Genomic DNA, 20094 nt, shown 5'->3' with positions numbered 1-20094 from the left:
CTACATGTTTCTGCTCAGAGAACTGTGGGAGAAATCCAGCCTCATATAATCAACATGCTTAACTCTAATGAATGCATGAAGAGGTTAAGAGCATAGAGTAAGCTGACCTGCCAGGCTTAGCTAGATCACACACCCTCACCTTGGGTGGAAGTGTTACCAAACTCTTTGTTCTCTCTCTTTCCACCATGTGAACCCAACCAGTATGCATTATATTCAATTATACATACATACATGGCGAATTTCATTAAAAATAGCTTTTTTAAAAATATGGCAACCCTACTTCAGGTATACCGGACCAAATCCACTTAGGGCTTTAAAGGTCAGCACCAGCACTTTGAGTTGTGTTTGGAAATGTACCGAGAGCCAAAGTAGATCTGTCCCAGTGGCCGCTCCTAGTCACCAGTCTGGCAGCCACATTCTGGATTAGTTGTAGTTTCCAAGTTAGCTTCAGAGGCAGCCCCACTTGTAAAACATTGCAGTAGTCCAAGTGGGAGATAACCAGAGCATGTACTGCTCTGGCATGACTGTGTGCAGGATGTCTAAGCTGATTCAAGCTTAGACTGTGTGGCTTAAGCAAGCCATCTTTGTGTTTCTATATAAGTAATGTGAAACTCACCATTCTGAAACTTAGTTAAGCTGCCTATCTTTTATTGTTGTTGTATGGAAAAGCACATGAATCTAACGTTTGAAGAGCTTTAAGTAAACAAACAAAAAAAAACTTATCAAATGTGTGGTCTCTTTCTATGCTAAGAGAAGTGGGTAATTTTGGAAGCAACTTAGAAGGGGATATATTATAGGTCTAACAGCCTATATTTCCATGCTTTGCTTTGCTGCATATTTTGTGATTTTAAATCTCTGCTGTGGTTTTCTCACCTAAGAGTACTTGTCCCAAACCTGGATCTAGACATCCAGGGAATTCTCTTTTCTGTTTTACCAAATGCAAATTACTTCACCATTGCGTATTTATTTGGTTGCATGCACACAATGCATTTAAAATACATTGCTTTCCCCCAAAGCAGTTCTTGAGAACTGTAGGTTGTTAAGTGTGCTGGGATTTGTAGCTCTGTGGAGGATAAACAACATTTCCTAAAATTCTTTGGGGGAAGTAATAAGCTTTAAATGTGTGGTGTGTACACAGCTTAGACTTTTTAAAGATTGCTACCCATGCACAATTTACCTTTGCTGCAGCTTTCTATCCTGTCGTGTTTTCCCCCATCTAGGCCTTTGAAATAATGCACACAATAATTTTGAGAATATATTATGCCCATGAGCACATCACTATGTGCATTTGTATTTTTATTTATAAGTGCTTAATATCTCTTTCACAATCCTTTGAAATCTTGTGTTAGGAAGAAGTATATGCAAGTAGTGCTTGTTGTTGTTTTTGTATTGCTGCTGTTGTTTTTAAAAAGAGTAACTGAGACCTTAATGTTTCTCAAATCCAAAAGTTGTTGACACTAGAAGCACTTCTACTATATCTACAGAGCAGAGAGAGCCATTAAACTCCACTAATAGGTGGGCAATATGACTACTGTGACCCTTGCTTAACAGATCTGAACCAGAGTGCAGCTCTGGTTACTTTTAAAAATTGCTTCTGACCAGAAAGCCTTTTGCAGTGCTCCTTATCTCTGCAAATTTTGGAGCTCTGAACGTCTCTTTTTCAATTTGTCCATTTCCATTTGGTTGGAAAACCTACAACATTCTGCCTGTAATTTCTTAGAGCCTGTTTTCCTAAAACCAAAAACCCACATGCTATAATTATAGCTGGCCCTTGTAATTTTATGAACCACTGAAAGGCAATATGATTTTTGAGTCCTATGACATGCCCAGAAATTATTCAAGTGAACAATACCCATAAAAGGTGATAGATACTAAATAATGCCTTTGGAAAGAGCATGTTACTCAGTATTGGACTGCGGTACAGGTCAGCTTGACCCTGGCTGCCAAGGTAGATGGTTGGGTTTTTTAAATGCATGTCTGAAATTTCCCTTAGAGTGGAAATTAACACTATCCTTGACTCCACAAATAGTCACAGATATATCTTTGCATTATTAGCATGTTACTTCTTCTATGGTTTCCTTTGGATGGATGAAATTACAACTGCTTACGCATATGAAGGTGTTGATAGTAAGAGGAATGACTTTTGCTTCCATGGGAGCAGTTTTTGAAAAGGAACAGTTAAATTCTGTTGTTGGTCCTTCAATAAATACTGGCAAACCAGGTACCCCTGTTTATGCAGCTGGGTTAAACCACAGAGCCTAGGGCTTGCAGATCAGAAGCTTGGTGGTTTGAATCCTTGCGACAGGGTGAGCTCCCGTTGCTCAGTCCCTGCTCCTGCCAACCTAGCAGTTCGAAAGCACATCAAAGTGCAAGTAGATAAATAGGTACCGCTCCGGCGGGAAGGTAAATGGCGTTTCCGTGCGCTGCTCTGGTTCACCAGAAGTGGCTTAGTCATGCTGGCCACATGACCCGGAAGCTGTATGCCGGCTCCCTCGGCCAATAAAGCTAGATGAGCGCTGCAACCCCAGAGTCGTCCTCGACTGGACGTAATGGTCAGGGGTCCCTTTACCTTTATTTCTGTCTAAGTGGAGAACTTTACATTTTCTTTTAAGAACTTATGGATTTATGGACGTATGTATGTTCTTCCTTTTTTATTATTTTCCTATTTTTAAATTTTGTGTGTGTGTGTCTGTAATTTGTTAGTAAGAAATGGAACTATTTGTAAAATGTAAGAAAACTAATAAAAAGCTTTTTTTAAAAAAGAACTTTACATTTGTCCCTATTGAAATTAATTTTGTTATGTAGTTTTGGCCCAGTTCTCCAATCTGTTAAGGTCATCTGGAACTCGGATTCTGTCTTCTGTGACATTGGCTGTCCCTCCCAGTTTGGTGTCATCTGCAAATTTGATGAGCATCCCCTCCAAATTTTCATCCAAGTTGTTTATGCAGAGACTTCCCTGTATGATTAATTCTGTGTTGTTCTGCTTAGTTGACTGAGAGCCATATGAATGCCGGAAAACGGTGACTCATTGTTGTAAAGAGTCTTTTCAAGGACAAACCAAGGGCATGAGAAGGTGCCTGATAAATTTAAGACCCCAGGAAGCTCCTGGACCATTTAAAAACTATTCAGTTTCAGCGTTAAGGACTTTCAAAAGTAAAAGATAGATTGATACAACACATTGAAATTAGCTTTATCTATTTTGCTTTTAAAGCTGCCTGCTGTGAAATTGTCCCCAAATGTGTTTTTATAATATACAGGAAGCTGCAGGCTGAGTATTTTGGGTTGGATTCAGAGTAGCCCTTCTATGAACGGAGGGGAGATCCTTCCATTTGCAGAAGGGATATGCTGGGTCTGAAACTGAGTCAGGGGATCCAACAGAAGCTACAGAAAGGAAAAGGAAAATATTACTTTCACCAATTTTCTTTTCCCCTTGCATCCTTCTATATAGCTTCCTATACTGTTTCAGAGCAGATTTCTGGAGGACTGCAGTGGGGAGGGGAAATTGGCAGAAGTGAGAAATCATCTTTCCCTCCTTATGTGTGTGAGAAAGATTCCATGGGTGGAATTCTACTCTCAGGATCTCTGGACCAGATCTCTACATATTAAAATGAATACTATTAATAAAATGTAGAAATTCAATTGGAGTGGTTCTTGAGGAGGTTGTGCTTCCCCTAGAGAATCACGTTGGCAAGTTGGGGTTGTTCATCCTTTTCAATTGAGACACAAGCATCCTTTCTGATACGATACAATAATGGCCTTGCACTACTGTAACTGCAGCAGCATTGCATTAAACAGTTGTTATGTTTTAATCATTCATGTTTCTAATGTTGTACACCACCCTGAAATCTTTTCATAAAGGGTGGCATATAAATTGAAAGAATGATAATAATAATAATAATAATAATAATAATAATAATAATAATAATAATAATAATAAATAATAATTCATCTCCACTAAATCCCAATAAATTTCTGGACCAATTCAAAGCGCTTGTTCTGACTTCTAAAGCTTTCATGGCTTCAGGCTGCAGCATCTCTTCCTACATGGACTTGGGCTTTTCTGAATTGATGATTTCTCAGCTTTCTCACCCGCTTCAAAATGAGCAGCTTTGTTTCTGCTACATTTCACCAATTTTATTTTCTTTGCTTTTTTCTGCTACCCTATCTACCCAGTATACAGTGGTACCTCGGGTTAAGTACTTAATTCGTTCCGGAGGTCCGTTCTTAACCTGAAACTGTTCTTAACCTGAAGCACCACTTTAGCTAATGGGGCCTCCCGCTGCCACCACCACGCAATTTCTGTTCTCATTCTGAAGCAAAGTTCTCAACCTGAGGTACTATTTCTGGGTTAGCGGAGTCTGTAACCTGAAGCGCATGTAACCTGAAGCGTATGTAACCCGAGGTACTATTGTATTTGGGTGATCAATAGAGGGCCTTCTCTAAATACCCTAACAGAGAAATAGCCTTCTCAGCTCTGTCCCCTTTTGATAGACTCCTCTCCTTAGAGGGGTTCATCCTGTGCACACTTTAATGTCTTTTCAGCGACAAAAAAACCCAGCCTGATTTTTGCAGGCCTTTGGACTCTATTCTTCTAATCTCTCTAGTATTATGCTATCTTTTAATGTTGTTGTGGAACTTGTTTGGCTTGTGTTACTGTAACTGCTGATTGTCTTGATTTTAAGACATCTTCTCTGATTTAAAATGATTTAGTGGGAGTGCTGATATATAGATATACTTATGTGGATCTTGTGGTTTTAAACTGATTTTATAGTTTTTGCATGTCACCAAAAGAACAATTGTTATTGAAAGGTATATCTGGTTATATCGATATAAAATTAGTGCTGGATTCAACTAACCTGTTCCACTAGCAGAAACCAGCGCAGGGGGAGATTGTTCTGTTGGGAAACAAAATTGCTTCCAGTGAGGGGACAACCAGCACTATGCTGCAATCCACACGAAATATCAAAGGTCCAAATATGACAATGGTGAACAGATACGATAGGGTTGCCATATGTCTGGATTTTCCCAGACATGTCCTCTTTTGGGGGGGGGGGTAAAATCTGGGTCCAGGCGGATTTTTAAAAACTTGGCAAAATGTCCAGGTTTTTTTGTTTGGTAGCAGACCAACCTCAGAGGTGGAAGCAGGAGCCTTGTGGCCCTCGTCTTCTTCTCCTTCAACCAGCAGAGGAGGCCAACCCCACTCCAGGAGGACGCTGCCATTGAGAAGCACGTTGGCCAGCAGGGCATGCCTGGGCAAGCAGGGTGCTTTGCAGCTCCGTGACACACATTGAAAGCCCTGCTCTGGGCACCTACCCTGCATCCCTGCCACTCTTCCGCCACTGGGGCCTTTGCCCAGCACCTTCTACTGGCACCACGGGTCTACCTCTGGACTCTCCGGGTCCGCGCCCGAGGCACCTCATTCGAGAGGCTGCTCCCTCTGCATGCTGCCAAGACTCCCCAAGCTGTTGGGGTGCCTCCCAGCTGTGGTGCCTGGCTCAGGGCGAGCAGGGCGAGCAGCTGGAGAAGCATGGCTGGCACCAGGGCATAAAGGAGCAGGAGCAGCATGGGGAACGGGCTTTCTTGGCCAGGATCTGGCATGCTCTAGTGGGGCTTGGGTGTGTGGGAAAGCCCTGGCTGGTGGCAGGCCAAGGTGAGACCCTGGCGGTCTTGGCTTTCCCCACTCCCTGGGCAAATGACAAGGTGCAGTTAACCCTAATTTTAGGGCCTTGGCCGCAGCCTTAGGACACTCCTTCGTGGGGCAGTGAGGAACAAGTCCCCAGCAAGTTCCAAGCCTCCCTCCCATGGCCCCCCTGGCAGTCTGTGAAGGCAGGTGAGGGAAGCAGCGGTTGTGCCACTGGAGAGAGCAAACCCACCACCAGAAAGCTGTGGCTGTGAGCCAGAACCCACAAGGCACAGGAGAAGGGAGCATGGCAGCTCCTGGTGCTGCTTTCACCAGAACCGCAGCTGCTGCATTGATCCTCAGGCAGCTAAGCCCCAGGAGCCTGTTGCTGTGGATTGGATGCCCCACCGCAGTCCTATTGATGTGTAATTTGTTTTGTTTTGCCTTGGGTTGCTTGGATTCGTCCCTATTAATATTATTATTATTATTTATTGGTGGGCGAGTGCAGAAGAGACTGAAAATGGCAGGGGAAGGGAAGCCTGAGACAATGAGGGCTTCCCTTTAGGATGCTCCCCTAGCCCTCAGGAATGGCTCCAACCTCTGGATGTGGCAATAACCATCCTTATCCTTATTTTAATAAATTAAATTATACTTAAAAAACCTTCCCCCTCCTTTTTCGGTTTGTTTTTGCATTTTTACTCATCTCCTCCCCCCTTTTCTTCCTTTTCTCTTGGGGGCGGGGAATCCCCTTCTTCCTTTAAGTACTGTAAATTGGGGGGGAGGGCCTTTTATTTTTTACTTTCATTTCCATGTTTTATTTCCATTATTAAATATTTCTACACACATTTTTTCTTTTACTGCACCCAGTAGTCTTACTACTATTTTTTCTTCCTCCTTCCTCCCTCCCCCTCCCGCTGGCCCACCTACACATGAGTCCTGGCAAATCTGTCCTCTTTTTTATTTTTGCACTTCAAAATATGGTAACCTTAACATACTATATGTGTCACTATCGTACGTGATTGTAGACACATACCTTTAAACACCTGGGTACACTTGTGTGGGAAGATCCTGTTTCCAGTTTCAGAGCTGCTTTGACTTGCCTACTGAAGCAGAGCACACCAAATGTGAGTGAGATTTAATTAAAATTTGAAGATGCTGTAAGTTTATTAATAGTAGCGATTATGTAGGCACTCTTGCAGTTGGTTATACACACACACACACACACACACACACACACACACACACGCTTCATTGAGTTCAGTTAAATACCAAGAACTACCAGAAACCAGTGTGGCTCAAAGGTGAACAAGAATTTATTGTGTGTACATTGCTGCCCTATTCAGTCTGGAGAAGATATGAATATGCAAAGCAGAGTACATAATGGATTTCCATCTTCTGTTGGAATTGCTAGGAAGGTCTTGTGGACAGGGGGACTTCATTCACCAGCTCTGGAACAAGGGCATATCCATAATATTCAGTAAAGGTTCCTGAAAGAATTATTATTCAGATGTTGGTTTTCTCTTTGTAGATGAAGCAGAATTAAGAATGGAGGGCTGCATTAATTTAAAAAAAATGTTTATCCTTCAGTGACACTGAGGCTGTAAATGAATAATGGCAGTTCAGGTTAAGAGGCTCTGTTTCTGTATCCTTCAGCTCAGAAGCAGCATTAGACACAGAATGCTGCATTGCAGCTACATATTTAATTGGGGTGTGTGTGTTTTTAGCATGTTTTAGTTTTTTCTTATTAAAAGCGGAGAATGCTAAAGTGACTGTGGCGTATGAGAAAAGGGGAGGAGAGAAAAAGAATATGGCAAAAAAAACCACACAAATTTGACAAAGAAACGAAAAAGACATACTGGCCAATACATGCAGGCAACACTATAATGTGGAGGAAAGGGGATTCCAAATGCTACAGACAGAAGCAAGGAAAATCTTGTGGTTGCTTCATCCCCCTAATGCACATACATAGAATTGTAGTATTGAGAGGGATCCCAAGGGTCATCTAGTCCCCTGTGATGCAGGGAATCTGAACTGAGGCATACATGTCAGATGACCATCCAACCTCCTCTTAAAAACCTCCAAGGGAGGTCCACCACCTCATGAGGGAGATTGTTCCACTGTCAAACAGCTCTTACTGTCAGAAAGTTCTTCCGGATGTTCAGCCAGAATCTCCTTTCTTGTGTAAACCAAATGGATTCAAGTTACAAGTGGGTTGCCATAGGATTCTGTCCAGGGCCTGTTGTTGTTCAACGTCTTTATAAGTGACATAGATGAAGGTGTTTTTTTGGGGGTGGGGGGTTTGCTCATCAAATTTGCAGCAAACTAGCCAATGCCGCAGAAGACAGAATCAGGATTCAAGATTACCTTAACTGATTGGAGAACTGGGCCCAAACTAACAAAATGAATTACACTAGGGACAAATGCAAGGTTATACACTTAGGCAGGAAGAACCAGCTGCACAAATGCCAGTTGTACACACGACATGGATCTAGAGGTCTTAGTAGACCACCAGCTTAATATGAGTCAACAGTGAGATGTAGCACCAACAAACACTATGCTGCTTCAATGGAAATATAGTGTCCCAACTGAGGAAAGTAGTAGTTCCGCTCTATTCTTCCTAAGTCAGATCACCCCTGGGATGTTTACTTCTGATGTCTAGCAAGAGAGATGTGTTCCTATCCTGACAGTCCACTGGGCAGGCCCAAGTAGGCAGGGAAAGAAAGAAAGAAAGAAAGAAAGAAAGAAAGAAAGAAAGAAAGAAAGAAAGAAAGAAAGAAAAAAGAAAGAGAGGGGTGCAGATAAGGAGGTGACAGAAAGATAAAGACACAAGCAGAGAAAGGATGATAGGAGAGGAGGGAAAATGTTGACCCCATACTTTTTGATTCTGGTCTTATCCACTGCTGACTTTGACTCCACTTGCTGTTGGCAAATAGCTCCCAATAGGAATAGCTACCCTGAGGAATGAAGCCCTTTGACAGAAGAAATGTTGCTCACCCACGACATGAAGCAACACTTCAGATCCCACCATGATTTCATCATCTTTCCCCTGCCATTATATTATAAAGGTAAAGGTAAAGGGACCCCTGACCATTAGGTCCAGTTGTGGGCGACTCTGGGGTTGCAGCACTCATCTCACTCTAGGCCGAGGGAGCCGCCGTTTGTCCGCAGACAGCTTCCGGGTCATGTGGCCAGCATGACTAAGCTGCTTCTGGCGAACCAGAGCAGCACACGGAAACGCTGTTTACCTTCCATCCCGAGGGGTACCTATTTATCTACTTGCACTTTGACATGCTTTCGAACTGCTAGGTTGGCAGGAGCCGGGACTGAGCAATGGGAGCTCACCCCATCGTGGGAATTCGAACCACCGACCTTCCGATCGGGAAGCCCTAGGCTTACTGGTTTATACCACAGCGCCACCCACGTCCCTTGCCATTATATTGTATTTCATCTTAATGCCTAGCAATCACTTTAATAGGCTTTTAATTCAGTTGTTGGATTAAATATCTGTGAATTCTTCTGGTCACTACATCAGCATTGTAGGATCGGTGAGATCATTGTGCTTTGCGTTGGATTGCCTTCAGTGTAAGACTTATAGTTCAAGATGTTTACAGTATATATATATCTAGAGAGAGAGAGAGAGTAATCCCTCAGTTATGCTTTTGGAAAAAGAAATCCAGGCACATCATTTTGAAGGCATTTTCCTAAACAGCTTTAAAAACATGCAGTATCTACTAGCAGCTGGTCTTGTAAGTGTATTTCCATTTGGGTGGGGTAGGAGTCAATGACCAATTCAGAATTCCTTAAAGTATACACTTTAGCGTCTCATGAAATTGTGCTGTTTGTGTTACCCCAAACTGTTGCTGTGGAATTGTTTATGCCAGGTTTTCCATGCAGCATCAAGGACTATTCAACTGATGGCTTTTTAAATGCACTGTATAGTAAACTGTTCAGTAGCTGGAAGGAGTGACAGAATAATTAATTATATTATGTCTTTTGCTTCTGTGCGACAGAGAGAGAGAGGTTGAAAAAATAAGAGCAATGCTGAAATGTATTGCTCCAGTGAAGCCCCTGGCTTACGCATCAAAGACATGAGTGAATTTAGTACACTATGCAGCACTGCAGGGAACAGTTTAAATCATTCAAAGTAATCATAATATTTCATCCTCCCACATAATTTCAAAACAGATTACAAAATAAAACTGTGCTGATGCTAGTAAGCCTTTATAAAATACTTGCACGCATGTATATCACACTGTACAAAGAACCCCTCCCCCCTTTTAAATTATTTGGCAAATGAGTGATACAAGATTAAAAATAGAATTAAAAATAGAAACCCTGTTGTGTGTTACATAGAGCACCTGATAATGTCCACAAAACTATATTTTTATTTGGCAGATGGTACTAAATACACAGCATCTATCTATCTATCTATCTATCTATCTATCTATCTATCTATCTATCTATCTATCTATCATCTATCATCTATCTATTCACCCATCCATCCATGGGCCCACTGGTTTTATCCAGCAGGGCTCTTGCATTCTTTTGTGCTTGGAATAGATTCCACACTTGCCTTGTGTGTTGAGCAACCTAAAGACAAAGCTCTCTCCTTACCTTACCTTTATCCCATACCCTCCATTGCTGTTTAAATTGAATTGTTGGTTGTCTGGTGTATGTGGGTAGAAGCATAAGAGAAGATAAAGGGAGACACACACAGCTTTTAAAAGGCAAAAAAAGGGACAGCTTTCTTTCTCCCTCGTTTTCAAAGGAATCTGGGAGTAGGGCATACGGAAGGTAAACAAAAAACAAAATGAAAAAGGCCTGGTGAAATGTGTTGTGTGTGTACGTGTGCACACGCTATGTATTTCTGAAGTTGTTGTAAATATTACATACAGTAAATGTATGTATGGTACATGCATTTTTTTTAAAAAAAATCATACAAAAGAAAATCTAACTCCAAGCTCATACAGTGGTACCTCGGGTTACAGACGCTTCAGGTTACAGACTCCACTAACCCAGAAATAGTACCTCGGGTTAAGAACTTTGCTTCAGGATGCGAACAGAAATCGTGTGGCGGTGGCAGTGGGAGGCCCCATTAGCTAAAGTGGTACCTCAGGTTAAGAATGGACCTCGAGAACAAATTAAGTTCTTAACCCAAGGTACCACTGTATGTACTTCCAACAGTGCTAGTCTTATTGTACAGAGTGGTAGAAACAGAAAATGGTGCTAAAATGTATCCTTTCCAGATACAAGCTTATTCCCTGTTGCCTGCCACATGCTCTTCCCCATCTAAGAACCCATTGCTGCTCAAATCTTTCATATTTCTACCTTTTATGTTCTCTCTGCTCCTCACAGTATCCCATGTCACATAGTGTTAGTTTTGTATGAGATTGTAAGCATACCATTTCACACAGCTTGAGGATGTTCTGACCAATGGAACTGAAGATAGTTAATTGTGGGACAGATTCCCAGTTCAGATTAAGCCATGAATTAACTGAATCTCAGCTGATGCAAATGTATCAGTTTCTTATCTGTAAATGGAAGAATAATAACATCTAAAAGATGCAATATGTGGGGATTAATAAACTAGAGAGTACATACAGTTTTCCAGGTTTAAAAAGTGTGCAATGCTAAATAGAAAATAAGAGCTAGCATCTGATGATGGCTATTACTAGTGAAAAACATTTCCACTTGTACAAAGTTTGGTACACAATTTTTGCCAATCCCTTATTTCTACTCTGCTACTCAAATAGCTGTTCCTCCATGATAATGCATGGAGGGCAGCAATTGGTATGGAGAGTCAACAAAAAAAATGTGTGTCTCACCTTGCAGAAGTTTTTTTCTGCTAACCCAAATCCACTATTGCATGTGGCTCGAGTTTAGTTATTTCATCCAATATTATTTTCTGTGGCTTTCTCTCCTTTGCTATTGAGCCTTATACAGGGACTTTTGAATTATTTACATGCCATTAATTTGTTCAATTAATCTATTTTGTTGTTGTTTCTGTTCTTCCCAATGTTCTGTGTGATCACTAGATGAATGATACCCTTCTCTGTAAATTCCCTTTAGAAAATTAATTTTCTCTTTCAGTGTAATAAAAAGTTGCTAAGGAACTGTATTCCTAAAACAATTCTCTAAATATATAGAACTCTTTGTAATACATTATCAGAATCTGATCTCGCCAAAAGAGAATAGCAAAAGCAGAAGTCTAATAAACAAAAAATGCTGTAATGAAAATCTGAAGTTGTACTTTAAAAATGCAGTTTATGTGGGTGTTAACATACTTGGCAGTCACTTTTAAACCATTTTGTTTCATTTATTTATAGGATTGCCTGGCACTGCTGCTGACTTAGATAAAAGAAAGCTAATTTTTGGGAAAAACTTTATACCTCCAAAGAAGCCAAAAACTTTCTTACAGTTAGTCTGGGAAGCATTACAGGATGTGACTCTTATCATTTTGGAAATAGCAGCCATCATATCTCTTGGGCTCTCATTTTACCATCCACCTGGAGAGGAAAATGAAGGTAAAACTATTTTCTTTACTAATACTCACTTGGGTTAACTGCTTTTGATTATGCCAATTTTATTTCATTTCCTCTAAACATTTAATATGAAGCAAATTATTTTAGCGTATGTACAGTCCTTTAATTTTCTCTCAGTTTTTAACATCTATCCTAATGTCATGTGACAATGTCATGGAACAGTGATAAAGTTCAGTGGTGTGTCACCTCACCCCAGATGTGTTATGGATCTAACATCACAGAGAGGTATCCCTTAGTATTATTATTACACATATCATGCTTTTCAGCCCCATGGAACCTTCAATGTGGGGTTCAATCCTATCCCTCTGTTATTTAACATCTACATGAAACCACTGGGTGGCGATATCTGGAGGTTCAGAGTGCGCTGTCAGCAGTATGCTGATGACACTCAGCTCTATTCCTCATTTACATCTGCAAGTGAGACAGTTGATGTGCTGGACCAGTGTCTTGCCTTGGCAATGGACTAGATGAGTCAACAAACTGAAACTCAATCCAGATAAGACTGAGGCGCTGTTAGTGGGTGGTTCCCTAGACTGGATGGGTGGGAGATCATCTGGGTTACACTTCTTCTGAAGGAGCAGGTTTGTAGCTTGGGGGTACTCCTGGATCCTTTGCTGTCACTCGAGGTTCAGGTGGCCTCAGTGGCCCAGAGTGCCATCAGCTTCGGTTGGTGGCCCAGCTTACACCCCTATCTGGTCAGCGATAGCCTAACTACTGTTGTCTATGCTCTGGTAACCTCAGGGTTAGATTACTGCAATGCGTTATACGTAGGGCTGCCTCTGAAGATGGTTCGGAAACTTCAAGTGGAGAATTCATCGGCCAGGTTATTCACCAGAGCAAGACAGTTTGAGCATATTACACCGATCCTGGTCTGACTGCACTGGCTACCAGTTAGTTTCTGGGCCCAATTCAAAGCCTTAAACGGCTCAGGACCGCAATTCCTCAAGGACCGCATCTTTCCATATGAACCTACCAGGACCCTAAGATCATCTTCTGGGGCCCTCCTTTGTGTGTCTCCTCCTCGAGAGGTCCAGAGGGTGGCAACACGAGAACGGGCCTTCTTTGCAGAGGCTCTCCATCTGTGAAATGCTCTCCCCAGGGAAGTTCACCTGGCACCTTCATTATACACATTTAGGTGCCAGGCAAAAACACTCTGTTTTAACCAGGGCTTTGGTTGATTTGATTGACATCCTATTAAAAATTTTGGGGGTTGGGGGTTGGGAGGCGGTTATTGGGTTGCTGTTTTTATTTTGATTATATATTTTCTGGATTTATATTTTGATTTTATTCTGTGAACAGCCACGAGGCCTCCGGATATAGGGTGGTATATTATTATTATTATTATTATTATTATTATTATTATTATTATTATTATTATTTTATTAATCTTAGTGATCACTAACCTTAAGCTAAGGATCAGACTTTTAAAGCCAAATAAATGTGGGTGGAGGGGCATACCAAGTGTCTCTTTTCCATCTCTCCATCTCTTACCAAGCTCCTTTCCTTCCAAGGTGATAATCAACTTTGGTCCCAATAATATTAATCTCAACCTTTTAGGTTTTGCGGACAGTCAGGATATTTTGCAATGTGTTTCAACAGTGTTTCAAATATATTTTAGTTGTGATTTAATTTTTCTTATTCCTACCCCCCCCAGCTGTACATTGTCTATGCCTCCCTTACACATCTCAAATCTACCCTTTCCCAGTCTTAAAACACTTAACTTTATTTCTGTTCTTGAGATGAGGATGAATTGATGATCATCTTTAGTTTTGTCACTTTTATTCCATTGCAATGTTTATGTTGGCAATAAATCTCCTTAGAAAACTTACTCTTTCTCATTTGCATATCAGTTTTGTATAGAAACCAAAAGAGAGGGTTTATTGCAAGCCCGTCTTTAGACTATGTTACAGCATGTACATATACATTGCTCGCTAGGAATGTTTTCATTGCTTTTCCTGAATCTACTTTTTATAGGGAATCAAGCAATACATATGGTGGATCACATCTAGATATGTTTATGACAGCCCATTTTCTTGGTCTATAGGGATATCCCAGTGGACAGATGGTCAGAGTGATGAGAATTTACAGAGTGATCCTCTGTAAAAAATAATAATAAATGGTAATAAAAGTGGTTGGAATAACTTCTGCCTGCAATAGCTGATTGGCCTGTTAAAGCTGATGATGTTGGCCATCTGTTAAAAGAACCATGCATTTATTCCAAGTGTAATACGTAGCGCTCTCCCTCTCTCTTTTTTTTCTCTCTCTCTCCCTCTCCTTTCTCCCCCTCCCCCCTCTCACACAGAGCACTTTTTAGCATGCAGAATTCAAACACAGAAAGCTGTCCACATGCACACATGCACATTTCTGTGCATTAAGTATCCTCCCTAGATTACATGCCAACAATTGCTTAATTTCCTGTTCTATATGCAATCCTATGCAATTCCTTGAGTCATAGTGTTGAGGCAGCAATTCATAGGGTCAGGAACTAGATTTGGAGTGCTGGTGCATTGTGCAATTCATGCTTATGTTGGTACCAGCCTGCTGTTAGTGTCATGTGCTGGCAGCTGACACTTAATCGTTACTGGGCATGGTACAGGCTTGTCACAGGTGTGTGCTGCTTGTGCATGGAATTGTATGAGCAGAAGTACTGTTTGGGTTGGCAGAACTGGATCATTCTGTGCAGAGTTACAGCAACTGGTGTTTCCTAAGAAGGTACAATTAGTGGAAAGCAGATGCATTATGCAATATGAAATTGTGCATAGCCTGGCCAGTGCAATCTATTTTGGAACCACACATTGTCTGTAAGGATCATCCATCATGCTGTGCCTTGGGGAAGGTGGATCCTTATGTGCCATATTCCTCCACTTTTTTCATTATAGTGATGATACTATTCAAGTGGAAAAAAATGTTGTACACAACTATCTCTGGAGGTGGCCCATTAAGTTTCAATTTCTATTTTTAAAATCTACCCCTGAATTTATATTGTTCTTTCATTTCCTTGCTGTCATCTCCTTCCCCTAAGGCAACACTTTTCAGTGAACTATTAATGTTGTAGGGATTGTGGCGGTAATGACTTGCACATCACATGCTACTCTCCAGGGAAGAGCATGTATCTAGACATCTTTCTTCCCAAACTGTTCTGTGTTCATTGAAAAGTTCATTACTTCCTGCTTTGTTTGTATGCATGTGTAACTGTTGCTGCTCATATAGATTTGTGGAAATCACAACAACCTGCTGATATATGTGGTGCCATCCAGCTACAGCCCAGGAAATTTTATCGGGAAACAGTTAAAAACTTGTGCTAAATTAATAAAGTTTATTAATCCTGCCCAGTCAAAAGTTTTAGTGCAGTTAAGAATATTTTAAAGCAATTAATTTTCAATTCCATCCCCATCCAGGGACAACATGTATGTACTCAGTCAATTCAGCAGTCCTGCCAGAGAGCATTTTGTTTGTGTTTTGCACAGGAACACAATGCCGGTTAGTGGGAAATGGCTGAGGTTTGGAAAGCTAACTTTCAGTCTTTTAATTCTATCCCAAATTTTAATTTATCAACATCTTGCCAGTTCCCCCATGGATCTGATTGCAAGTTCAATGGGGCTCACTTCCTGGTAAGTGGGTATAGGATAGCACCTGGATTAATACACGGTGCTTATGGACAGGGAGCCTCCCCAAGGTGAGAAAGGAACCTGAAAACAGGGGGACAAGGGCAGAACTGGCCCACAAACTGCCTGGGATGAGACCTGCTGCAGCCAAACTGTATTCCCCCAGCACAGGGTTTCACCATCAACAGGAAGCTGCTAGGGCAACTGTGGCATGCAAAGCGGATAAAAGTGCAGATAGTGGACAGCCTGCCCTCCCTATTAGCTTACCAATTTGAGTTGCTCTGCCCCTAGATAATTAAATAGAAACTGTGGCCCATTATGCACCAACCACTGCAAGACTCTTCCTTACTGACTATGGTTGCCTGCTGAAGCCTGAATGTGAGACTAACTGTTCTGCAACGAATGACGATGCTGTTCTCTGCATATGAGGAAATTTGGATCTAACACGTCACTGCACAATTAGGGACAGTATCCAGCTTGGTGTATCCGGAGCGTATTTGATGTAACTGCTGGTACAGAATGAGTCCTGTAAGAAGAGATTTTATGCAGAGGCTGTATGCACAAGGTGTGATACTTTGAAAGTCAATTGTTTTAATGGCCTTGCTTTTATTAGGGCTGAGTGGATGCAGTTTGAATATTTATTCAGTTCTGTCCCTGTGCTGAAGCAGCCCATTTGCAAAAGTGATCACATATTTGCTCTTCCTACTCTCTGTGTAACTCCCTTTGGTGCTGTTGCTGCTGATGGGGCATAGCAGCAGCTGCAGAAACTGGGTTGCACTTCAGCATGTTTGAAGTTCAGTGGCTGTACCATGTTGGTGTATGGTGCACTTTGACTTCCTTGTGCATTCTAGATGTGCTGTGGAATCTTTTGTTGAGATAGAATAAAAGATATAGTGACACTTTCTGCCTTCAGAGTATTTCTGATTTTCTGTCGCAGCAAGATTTTTCATTCCTTTTTAGGTTTGTCAAGCACTAGTGGTCTACTTACTTCTTTTGTCACTTTTGTCAATGATACCTGATACATCACCAAGTGGTAAAGTGTGTGTGAGAAAGAGCTCTGCCAGCGGTTATTCTTAGGCATGTAAGCGCAGGTCAGGTTAAAAGCCAAGCCAGTGAAGGGAAGTGTAAGATCAGCTTCCTTTTCTTAAAGGATTTCCCATTTTGAAGCAATTGTCCAGTTTATTTGAATATCCTCTTTTGATGGTAGATTATCAGTTTGGAATGTGCTTTTGTTCTGCATGCTGCGAGGCAAAGTCAAGTAATTCTTAATAGCTGTGTTTGTACACACACACAGTGGAATAGCCATAGCTGATCCTGTAACGTGAAATCTAACGTGAAAGCAATTTTACAGATGCAATGTGAAATTAATCCTTGCTTTAACTCCCCTGAAATTATAGCATAATATTCACCATTGAACAATTTGATTCATTCATGCTAACATTGCTTTGCAACATATTTAGGATTTGCTAAAATATCAGTGTTGCAACACTTGCAGATAATATCATGCAAATTCATCATGACAGCCCTCATAGCTAAGCTGCAAAGGAAAGTACATATATGCTGACAGCAGTGTTTATCATCACCTCCAAAGAGCGGCAGCATAGCATGATAATCAGTTCATTAGGATCAGCTGCTGGTCATAGAACAATGAGCTGGCAAAGTATGGTGTGGTGATTAGCATGTTGGTGTATAAGCCTAGGTTCAAAACATTCCTGGGATCAAGCATGTGGCATGACCTCAGTCCTACATGGAGGAGTAAACTCCCTTCAGCAATTCAGTGGTGCTTACTTCTCACTGCATAAGTTTAAGTTGTAAAACACACTGTTTCGACAAAAGAACTTCATCAGCTGAAATACAACTTTTAACATTTAATGAGAATACAAAGTAATATTGCAAAGGTGTGTTACTATTTAAACTGCTAACTTTAACAGGAATTCCAGGAAAAGAAAGAGGCATCTGAGAACTGCTTGATTATTATCCTCATTTTCTCTCACATCTTCTGTACTAATCTGCTAATTTTAAATTTTATTCATTTGCCAGACCAAGGAAGGTTGATCAGTTATCTTGACACTACAGCAGATGGCATTGCCATTCCTACTCTGAAAAAAGAGTCCTGAGAATCTCCCGTTCCTGCTCCACTACACCCATGACTTGCATGAAGTTATATATATAACCCTATGAACGTACCCTTTAAGTTACAATCCCCTACCCTTTAAGTAGGGGATTCAAATTTCATAGATAAATTTTGACAGGAAATACCAATATCCTCACTGCAAGTTGCATAGCTCACAGTCCAGTCACGAGAGGGTTGTATGTTGGAGAGTTCACCACCTTCCAAAGTAGTACATTCCACTGTCAAACAGCTCTTACTATCCGAAAGTCTCTTAATGTTTAGTTGGAATCTCCTTTCTTATCATTTGGATCTATTGGTTCAGGTTCTACATGAAATAGGTGTGATTCACAAGCTATTTGTCCTTATTTAATGCAAAAACTTTCATTGCCAAAATCAACATTCTCATCTGAGGAAAAATAATTATTTTTAAGTTTTGGGGGAAATTATCTTGGGTTTTGGTTTTACCTATTGTGTCCTCTTGCAAAAAAAAATGCAGAAAATAAGCAACAAGTTGAAAAGTGGACTACTGAATAAGTACCTCCCATAAGTAAATACCATGTATTTGTTTATGCAATTGTATGCCAATGGCTTTTGCTTGTGCAGTAATGCACAAACAAATTTCACCGATATGTGTGTTCTGATTTTGTGTGTGTGAGAACTTACAAAAGAAACATGGATTAAATGTGATATATATCACATTTATTTAAAAATGTAATTAAGAAACCATTTGCTACTGCTCCTCCTCCTCCTCCTTTTTCTTTTCTTTCTTTTTTGAAGTGACCTGTTTTTGCTTTGTTTTGTCTCTCAAGCCTGTGCTACTGCATCAGGAGGAGCTGAAGATGAAGGAGAGGCAGAAGCTGGTTGGATCGAAGGTGCTGCCATTCTGCTCTCTGTTATTTGTGTGGTACTTGTCACTGCCTTTAATGACTGGAGCAAAGAGAAGCAATTCCGTGGGCTTCAAAGTCGTATTGAGCAAGAACAGAAGTTTACTGTGGTCCGGGGTGGACAAGTTATTCAAATCCCAGTAGCAGAGATAGTAGTTGGTGACGTTGCACAGATAAAATATGGTAAGTTTCCTTGCATATGTGACTGGATATGTGCAAACATATGACTTGGTACCCAGCGTTCCTTTATGACTTGCTGAATAACAAAGGAGCTGGCAGCACATATCAGCCCCAGCCTTGTGCCAGGCTGAGAGGGGTTGAATTGGACAGAGGTGTCCCACTTCCTAGTTCTGCTGGCCTCCTACTGCCTCCGAACATTATCTTCCACCATTGCAGGTCTACAGATGCAGCAGTGTTCCTGCTGCATCATGCAGCCAGTGACCTGTGGATCGTGCTCTGAGCCCAAAGCCCTTCTCGTCCAGCAACATGCCTTCACAGTGATGAACCAGATACCTATGGAAAACACAATAACACTTCCCCTGCTTTGTGCTCTCCACAACTGGTGTTCAGAGGCATTCTGCCTCTTGATTCTGGGGGCAGTACACAGCTTTCATGGCTAGTAGCCAATGATAGTCTTGTCCTCTACAACAGTGTTTCCCAACCTTTTTTGGGCAAAGGCACACTTGTTTCATGAAAAAAATCTCGAGGCACACCACCATTACAGCCCCGTGACGTCAGCGCGCAGCGTCACGCCGGGAGGGACATGAATTGCTAGCAAATTACATAATCACCTCCTTGAGGGCTGGCTCATCTTCTCCGAAGGCAGAACCCCATTAATTAACAGCACAGACTCACACCATAGCCAAGACGAGGGGGGAAAACCTCAGTCATGCACAGTCATGCACATGTGGGGGCTAAATGAGGACGAAGACCGGGCAGAGAGCAGGGTTCAAATCACCCCACCTGGCCAGGACAATCCCTGGGTGCTCCCTTGGGCCACTCGCCTTACCCACCTCGCAGGGCTGTTGTTGCGAGGATAACACGGGGAGAACCACGCGCGCCCCCAGGAGCTCCTTGGAGGAGAAAGCGGGCGATGAATGCAATGCACGAAATATATGAGAGGCGACCAGGTTTTGCAGGTGAGGGGCCCCCGCCAGCCTCCGCTTCCAACACCCGGCGCAACGACGCCGAAGTTTCCCCCCGGGCTCGGCTCGGGGAGCAGCGCTGCTCCCCCCCCGGCTCCCCTTCGCCCTCCCGGCTCTCTCTGCCGCCCACTGGGGACCCCCCTCACCTGCCAAGTCCGGAGCGCCGGTGGAAGTTGCATGCATGC

At 41.8% G+C, this 20094-nt stretch overlaps 1 protein-coding gene and 1 long non-coding RNA gene across 19 annotated transcripts in view; one reads left to right on the top strand and one right to left on the bottom strand.

Annotated features, from left to right (window-relative positions):
* The window catches only part of LOC308577287, a 397406-nt gene extending 393012 nt beyond the window's left edge, over window positions 1-4394 (bottom strand). Inside the window, exon 1 of the long non-coding RNA XR_014003568.1 lies at window positions 4187-4394. This is a non-coding gene — a long non-coding RNA (uncharacterized lncRNA). The remainder of the gene's footprint in view (window positions 1-4186) is intronic.
* ATP2B2 (ATPase plasma membrane Ca2+ transporting 2) overlaps window positions 1-20094 on the top strand; it is a 368316-nt gene that overhangs the window by 253279 nt on the left and 94943 nt on the right. For all 18 annotated transcript variants that reach the window (XM_081176143.1, XM_081176141.1, XM_081176156.1 and 15 more), the window contains 2 exons: window positions 11947-12144; window positions 18690-18947. In XM_081176143.1, coding sequence (XP_081032269.1) covers window positions 11947-12144; window positions 18690-18947 — 456 coding nt within the window. The remainder of the gene's footprint in view (window positions 1-11946; window positions 12145-18689; window positions 18948-20094) is intronic.

The sequence above is a fragment of the Podarcis bocagei genome (assembly GCF_964188305.1).
Source record: "Podarcis bocagei genome assembly, chromosome: 2".
Taxonomy (NCBI): Eukaryota; Metazoa; Chordata; class Lepidosauria; order Squamata; family Lacertidae; genus Podarcis; species Podarcis bocagei.
This window is presented reverse-complemented; position numbering and strand designations above follow the sequence as displayed.